The sequence below is a fragment of the Cynara cardunculus genome, unplaced genomic scaffold (assembly GCF_001531365.2).
Source record: "Cynara cardunculus var. scolymus isolate 2C unplaced genomic scaffold, CcrdV1 Un_Scaffold_6989, whole genome shotgun sequence".
Classification (NCBI taxonomy): Eukaryota; Viridiplantae; Streptophyta; class Magnoliopsida; order Asterales; family Asteraceae; genus Cynara; species Cynara cardunculus.
In genome coordinates, this window is record NW_020203277.1 from 3,800 (window position 1) to 12,785 (window position 8,986).

General features: G+C 34.1%; 1 protein-coding gene across 1 annotated transcript in view; it reads right to left on the reverse strand.

Moving 5' to 3' along the window:
- Positions 1 to 1,920: 1,920 nt before the first annotated feature.
- Positions 1,921 to 8,986, reverse strand: part of LOC112504807 (G-type lectin S-receptor-like serine/threonine-protein kinase At2g19130) — a 9,892-nt gene continuing 2,826 nt past the window's right edge. The window contains exons 2-3 of the mRNA XM_025108766.1: positions 5,590 to 5,666; positions 1,921 to 4,318 (exon numbers count right to left, since the gene is read on the reverse strand). Of these exons, the coding sequence (XP_024964534.1) occupies positions 1,921 to 4,318; positions 5,590 to 5,666 (2,475 nt within the window). The remainder of the gene's footprint in view (positions 4,319 to 5,589; positions 5,667 to 8,986) is intronic.

The window sequence follows — 8,986 nt, forward strand, 5'->3', positions numbered from 1 at the left end:
CCGTGAATGCAAGGTCAGGACAGGAGATGATGGAATCTACTATACAAACAAGCCTCTACCAAAATTGATTGTTTCCTTTGAAAAGTCTAAGAAAGTGAACTCCCAAATCAAAAAAAATGGGTTGTCGTTCATGACTTTGACATACGTTGTACCACATGAAGGAAGGGGTGTCACTAAGGACCACATAATTCAACAACTTTGATATCGTCGGTCAATCAAGGATGTTGTTGTATTTATGAGTTGTAGTTTTCTAGGTGTATGCCTGTTGATTGCGACATAAAAACCAATAAACGCAACTCATTCACTAAAAGTTAATCTCAATCTACATCTTGTACATCTCGTCTTCGTTTGAAACCCAAACCCACATACACTGCTATTTTTGTTACTAATTGAGGCCTTGTTTAGTCTTTTTACATTTAAAAAAATGTTAAGAAGTAGATAAATTAAGAATGATGTTTACTAAACATGTAAGTTTTCAAAAAATTAAATCAAAATAATCTTTTTATTTGATTACAGATTCTAAATTTGACTTTAATATTTTGCAAGAAACGGATCAGAAAAAAAACACATCGAACTACCAAACATGTTATTTCGTTTTGAAGCGGAAATCACAAATCCTTTCTATACATTTAAAAATATCCAAGTGTCGTGGAAACATAAATGACTCAACTAATCCCAAACTTCCAACACTATAATATAATCCATAAAAACTGGTTTAATTGTTGATGATATATTTGGTGTTAAATATGTGAACCAATCATGACATTTAATTTATTAAATCTACATATTAAAACATTAGTAACATATTTGTAATAATGGTAAAACGAATGCGTGTTATGTCATGATGAACAATAGTGACATAGTAAAATTGGAAAAAAAAAATAAGGAGATTATATTATGCACCGATTTCAGTTCCCGGCAATCTCTCCTTCATCATTTTCACACCGAAATCAATCACATATTATTTGTTCATTTATGAACGATTTATTAATTCAACAATGAACATTTATATGATAAGTAACAGAAATCGGTAGTTATGAAAATTGTTCACTACTGAACCTTGGACCTATTTAATATTTCATGTATTAATGTTTCTTCTTCGCACATGAACATCATTTGAATTGAGTTCACTAATAAACATATCGTTTAAAATTATATTTTTTATCACCACCGAATGTCAATATTTCTTAATAATTGATGATACGAAAAAATTATTTGTATCTGATTTAGGAGACAAATCAGATATTATATCTGATTTGGGAGACAAATCATATTTTATATCTGAAAAATGTCATATTTTTATAACCACCTACTTTGACCGCTATTTTTCACAAAGTTAACACCATTTTTTTTTGTTAAGAAAAGATCATCCCTCATAATCCATATCGCTAAGTCATATATCTACTTAATTTAATTTCATTCAAGCAGTTTTCACCAAATTGCGAAAATTAAAAACCAAAAACAAGGATCCAACGTATTAATTGTTTCCAAAAAAAAAAAAGAGCAGGTATAACAATTTAAATTGCTCTTTTCTTCTATAACAATATACAGACTACATAATGCGACCTTAACAAAGAAAATATAACTACTTAAAAAGACTGCTTAATCTATTACTCCATAACGAGGTACTGCATAATGCCACCATAAGAGCAACTCCAATCGAACTGCAAAACTAGGGTTTTGCCGTTCTTTTGGATCCAATCGCACGCCAAATACACCAAAGTTTTGCCGGAGGAAGGAAATGAGCGGCAAATTTTCCGTGGAAGAGATGGACGGCAAACGGTTGGAGTTGAGCTTTTTTTTTTGTGTTTATGGGCCCACCTATTTGGTGTTTTTTTTTTGTATGAAGGTTGGAGCTGCCCTAACAAAAGGAAATATACAGAATTACCTTGAAGAAGTAAGATTGCTTTCTCGGAACAGCTAGCTTGTTACTTCGGCGAAGAAAACAATGGGCTCCGTGTTATCAACGGAGAGCCGGATGGATCGTGGGACTGGAGGCATGTTCACATCCAAAACCCCTTCAAGTATCTGTTCCACCACACTCATCGAAGGCCGATTATCTTCCTCATCTTGGATGCACCAAAATGTAACTTTGCAAATTTTAGTCACTTCTTCAATGCTGGCTTCCCTGTTTAACTTGCTGTCTAGTAGGCTAAGGATGTCACCTCCCACCATAACTACGCTTGCAGCCAAACAAGGGAAGAATGTACCCCTTGAATCTTCAGATCGCTCTGCATTTCGCTTACCGTTTACTAATTCAAAGAGCAACATTCCGTAGCTAAAAACATCTGCTTTGGCTGTCACCGCCACCCCTGATAACCATTCTGGTGCTAGATATCCTCTTGTTCCTCTTAAAGTTGTCAAAACCCTACTGAAGTCTCGACCGACAAGCTTTGCAAGACCAAAATCTGTAATTTTTGGGCAGAAATCAGCATCTAGAAGGATGTTTTCTGGCTTTATGTCACAGTGAATTATAAGGTCTCTGCACTTCTCGTGAAGATAAACCAACCCTCTTGCTATTCCAAGTGCAATCTCATACCTTGTCTTCCAGTTTAAAACTGGTTTGTCATGAAAAAGATGGGAATCTAGAGAACCATTTGGCATGTAATCATACACCAAAAGCTTATTGTTGCCTTCTGCACAAAAGCCACGAAGGCTTACAAGATGAACGTGTTTGGTGGTCCCAATTGTGCTGACCTCACTCCTAAACTGCTTTTCTCCTTGGCTGATGCTATCAAGCTTTTTCACTGCCACAACGGATGAATCACGCAGAACCCCCTTAAAAACGGAACCAAAACCACCTCCTCCCAGTTTGTCAGAGAAGTTTTTGGTGGCTATTTGCAAATCTYTGTATACAAAAGCCACCAACAWKCCCTCCATTGTCGTTTTTCCAACCAAACKCCTCTTTTTTCTGTAGATTATAAACGAAATTAAACCCAAGACAAAAACCACACCGGCAACAGACCCARCAAYARTACTCATAGTGACCCCTTTACGCGTTTTACGATGTTGAAGGTCTTTACAAGCAACCTTGACGTAGATTGTTTTGTCACTMGTGTCGTCTTCTGASAGGTTCAAGWGATCTCCGTCCCAAACTGAACACTGATTATTGACAAAAGTGTAAGCATTACAGGAGCAGTTGTTCAAACAGTTGGTACGACATTCTTCAGCACTACCAACTGCCATGGAATTATTTGCAGGCACAGTCTTGACTTTAATATTGAGAAAATCAAGATCTTGCACGTCTCCACCACACAGCAAATTGGTTTTTCTTACACACCCACCAGAGAAATTACTCTGATACCAATCGCTATCTGATTTAGGCGTGAAACTAGTCAAGCAACTACAGAATTCGGATCCAGTAGTCTGCTTGCAAGTACCAAAACCCCCACAAAAATCATAGATCTCACACTTTGTTTYAGGCTGWCTCCAAACCAMAAACCACTGTTCGGGAGACTCAAACCATACTTGTTGCTGAATTTGTCCAGAAACATCCATCATAAGTGTAGTTATAGTGGAATTATCATACAGAGAATAAGTAAAGTAACTCTCAGTMTCATTCRAAAAGAAGMTGAAATTATACTTAAAATTCGACCTCATTTCAGGTATTGAGCTGAAGAAACGACCATTCCAAGTTCCACTAGTCCAGTACTCCACAGATTTATCCCACTTCAGTACATACTGGGACGCATTTTGGTCAATCTCTAAGGAAAAGAATCCCTCCGCAGGATCCTCTTTACTTCTCCATGAAGTTAAAACCTGCTTAGTATTTGTCAGCTTGTTGTATCCAAGCTTACAACCAGGCAATAAGGCATGGGTTGGATGTTCAAAAGTCTGCCAAATTGGTGGACTTGAACCATTTCTCAAAACTAATTTGCCATTATCAAGAAGAACTACAGACACCGAACTTGAATAAGTAGACATCATAAGATCTGTAGACCAAATTTGAGTGTTTGACTCATCTAAGAGCACCAAGTTACCATCTAAGATTTTGAATCGAGACTTGAATCTATCAGATACGGGTGTTTGTCTGTTTGCTACCCAAATTACAGTAGGAGGGTTGGAAGAGACCTTTTTATACCAGATGCCTACGTAATAGTTGGGAGACTCACCTGGTCTAAAGAAACCCAATTCRAAATTTCCAGCAAGAGAGACAAGTGTTTCATCTCCAGAAAGAGATTGATTCACAGCCAAAGTATCAGCTCCAGATGAGAGAAAAGGAATGAAAAAGAAACAGAAAAAGAGCCATGCTTCTGCGATTAAAATCATGTTTATTATGCTCTGCTTCTGCTTCTGCTTCTGCATATGCTGAACCTTGCTGATTCCCKCAAATTATATATGAGCACCACAATCAGACAAACTTGAAGGAAAAACTTGCGGTCAACCTAGAAACTAAGAAAATCTGTCCAACTGTCATTTATCAATGGTTGGCATTAAGTGCATCATGCATGCATGGAAATAGTCTTATGACGTAAAAAGTATGAACTTTCTCCATGAACTCGTCCAAAAAACAAAAGAAACCAAACTCACTCTGTATAATTAGGGTCTGGATACCGGGTTCATTACCCATCAATGATGGATCCATAATTTTTTCAGAGTCGATGCAACAAATAAATGTCAAGCTAGTCCGGGATTGTTGCATGTCGTCAAACGATGGTGGTCAAGGCAGGCCGGAGCCTGACATTTTATAGGCTACATGTCATCGATAAATATGACAAAAAATATATTTAATATATTGATTTTATCATCGGAAATAACATTGTATTCGAAAAATACGAATAATTAGTATAAAACCGTTTTTCCGAGTATTTCTAGACGTAAAATCAATCAATAATTATTTTTAAGTGAATATTATCTACCATATCATTTTTACAGACCGTCGGTAATCCGTTCCACCGCCTAAAACATCTTATAATGTACCTTTAATATATAGATTGACATTAATTAAGGTCACAATATTGAATGTATTCTGAGCAAACTCGGTGTAAATCAATATAAATCACTTGGGTTTTCATCTCATCCCAGGTTCATGTTTTYCATCACTATTTTAAACTTTTAGGGTTAAAAGTTAAAATAAAAAATTTCGAAACCATCAATCTTAGAATCAAAAATCCATGGTGGTTATTGCTTGATATTTATTCTTGTTTTAGAGATAGAAGAGTACTTACAAGTCATGTATTCATTATTAAATAATAAGAAGTCAATAATGTATGAAAAAACAAGAATAGTTTCCAAAACCTAAATATAGATATAAGTTGGACCCATCTCATATGATTGGTAATTTTTTTCATAAACAGACAGTTTTCTTAGTTAATAACAAAAAAATTACTATATTCTAAATAAAGAACTTGGAGAGCCAATAAGCATTACTATAAACGATCAATTAATTTTTCGGGTTTTACATATTTTATTTTTCGGGTTTTACATATTTTATTTTTCAACGTAATTAATTAATTATGATTGGTCCGTCTTTTTTGGGTTTTATTAGATACTAAAATATATATATCTCTTTATTTACTAATTTTTTTAATTAGTGCTACTATAATATTAAATTCTAAAAAAAGTGGGGCCCTTATTTTTTTGAAGGACCTGGGCCCACCCTCTTGCAAGAACAGTCCTAGTAAGGGGGCACCCTTGCTGCATGGGTTCGGAGTAGCGCCATAAACCTAAACGATATGTAAGASGAGTTAACACTAACGATTTAGCGTTTGGTAAGTTTAATGTTTGCCATTAGTGACCGGTTAACATAATAAATTAATAACTTCTCATGAGGGACTCAATTCGTATTTTATTTTCATTTTCAGAAAACATATCAATTTAAGCCCTTTTATTTTTAAAATATTTCAAAGTACCCCTTAGATTTATAGCATTTTCGAGGGGGCCCCCTAAAATTTAGTCAATGCACCTTGTAAGACCTAAAACATTTTCCTCAGCGGAGAGACTCCGGAGCAGTTAGAGGCCTACTATAGTTAACATTTTCCAAATTTAAGATCGGTCCAACATTGGGCCTTTTGTAACCTGTTACTGTAACCTAGCTCCATGGACTGCATCGATCATCAAATTGCCATCCGGTAGCTCTTGATTGAGCAAATTTTACCCTTTTTTAGAACATATATTTTCTTTTTATATTTAAAGACACATGCAAGATAAGAGATTAGTTGTAACACAAGGGTTGGACCGAATAAGAATGCTCTATGATTCTAAAAATAAGAATGCTATATATTGGGTGTCACTAGTTGGTCTACTAGATACATATATTGCCTTACAATCGGGACCACCCAACACGTTCATCTTGTACGCCTTCGTGGGTTATGTGCAGAAGGTAGCAATAAGTTGTTGGTGAATTGACACATGCCTAGATTCTCATCAGCCAGCTGGAAAACGAGGTACGAGAACAGCAGAAGGGTTGGTTTATCTTCACAAGAAGTGCAGAGGTTGTATGATGAGAACTTACTTTTATGGTGCATCCTCCGATGAGGGTGGTCGAACAAATTCTTGAAGGTGTTTTGGATGTAAACATGCCTCCCATCCTACGATCTATCCAATTTTTTTTATCAAGATTTGTTATAATTTTATTTTAGATACACTTTTAATAAATAAATAAATTTACAATTTTCATAAAATATCACATGTCATGTCCACAATTTATTCGTCATCTTTTCATCATTTTTCTTCTCTATTTTTTGGATCTACGCGTTTGAAATTATGTGTGATTAGTTTCGTTTAACATATGATCTACTRCGTATTACATGTGATCTACTATGTGCTTTTGTACACATCACATATGATGCTATTCGTCTGAATATAAATGACGTATTATCACATGTATAATATTTATATCACAAAAGGATCTATAAATGTAAATATACATAATGACATATGGTTCATAAAAATATCTATAATTATCACATATGAATTCATTGCAACAAAATTGAGTTTATAGAACGCCACCAATTTCTAAGCGTCATAATAAACCGTTTTATAGGACTTAAGTTTTAGAAACAAAATATAAAGAGTCATATCTAATGGCGTTGTCCAAACAATTTTTTTAGGACACTTTTAACACAAAGTGTTACATTGGTACTTTTATAGGATATTATTTAAAAAGTGTCATGTGGACTTATCTTTTTATAGAACATTTGTTTTTATAAGGGTTTTTTCAAATAATGTCATATACAATTGTTAATAGGATGCTTTGTATTAAAGATGTTCTAAAAACTTGTTAAGACGTCCAAAACGTTCTATAAACTTATTACAACGCTTTTAAATAAAACTAATTGTTTTTTGGTCCTATAAATTAAGTCTTATAAAATCGTCTATTAGAATGCTTAAATTTTGTGGGCGTTTTATAAATCTAATTTAGTTTGTAGTGATTGATTGTGGATATCACAAGTAATATTTGATGAAAATTGAGAAAAAAAATTATCAAAAGTGGATCAAGAATTTTTTTTATATAGAAGTTGATAAAAAAAATTACGAATTAATTATAAATAAATAAATTTAAACAATATAATTGTTGTAGAATAAATGTGTTATCGTCTAAAGAATATGATGATAGAGATAAACACATTAGAGATAGATTGCAACTCATAGCTCTCATAGTTATCCACTTGTAACGCATTTTTATATAAAAAACTTACGATTAATGAGAATTTTTCAGACTCATTCTCTCTATTTTATTGATCATTCAGTTATTCTAGAACAATAATAAGATTTATAAGGATTTATCTAATTTGAAATGGTAATTATCCTAAGAGTATAGTACACTTTTAGTCCCTATAGTGTCCTCTTTTAAACTAATTACAATTTTGGTTTCGAATGTGGTCCCTCTAATTGTCATTTTATTTCGTATTTGGTCTATCTCTTTAACTCTGTTAAAAGAGCTCCGTTAAATTAACAACAGTTTTAAAAGCATCAAATATAAACGCTCTCAAAAATAACACCAGTTCTAAATTTAATTTTCTCATTTGATTGAAATGTAGAAATTTATATAAAATAATTAAGTTTACAAGATTGGTGTTTCAAAAAATAGCAAGTGGTTTACTTAGTATTGATTATTAAGATTTGGTGCTTGGTTGGCTTCATCATTTGCAATTTCCACCACTCTTTATGGATGATGATTCACTGACGCATCATGTAAAGCTCAATCTTTCCAATTTTCTGCACAAAAAAATCAAAAAAAAAATCAAATTAATTCAACATATTCCACTCGAACGTAGGATCTGAAAAAGAAAAAGATGAGATGTATACAAACTTTTTTTTTACCCCAAAGAATGAAAGGATGGATTTCAAATGTGTAATTGTCTGAAATTTCTAAGAAAGGTTGTCACGACTTTGACGAAATTTGCAGCATGAATAAAGGGGTGGCACTAAGGACCACCACCTATTAGTGTATCCCAACCAACGTCTTGTCTTAGTCGATTGGTGAAGGGTGTGCGCGTGCTTCCGTATTCTAGTTTTCTGACGTAATTGCAATCAACAATCGTGTCAAATGCTGCTCAACCTTAGCAAAGACCGCCAAAAGTCGATACCGTTGACTATTTGACCTTAAACTTTTAACATTTTCTTTAAAAGACACCGAGCTGTTGGAATGTTTTTCGAACCATCGTACTTGGTTTACGCAGCAAACCAAATAATGATTCTTGTAAAAATGTTTGAGTCAACACTACCATAACAATGATCCGAGGTATGACGATGTATTCTACTCTTTTATACCATGACAATTGACTGCATAATGCGATAACAGCTTAAAAAGTCRATTACTCCTTTATTCCATAACGGAAGAGTATATACTGCGACTATAACAAAGAAAATCAAACTATATAGAATTACCTTCAAGGTGAAGGGCTCTTCGACTGGGAAACACCACTCGAGGAACCGCTCGGTTCTTGTGAACTCCCTTGAGAGGATGACTCGGTGAAGAAAACAATAGGCTCTGTGTTATCAGCATATAACTTGATGGATTGTGGTATTGGAGGCATGTTAA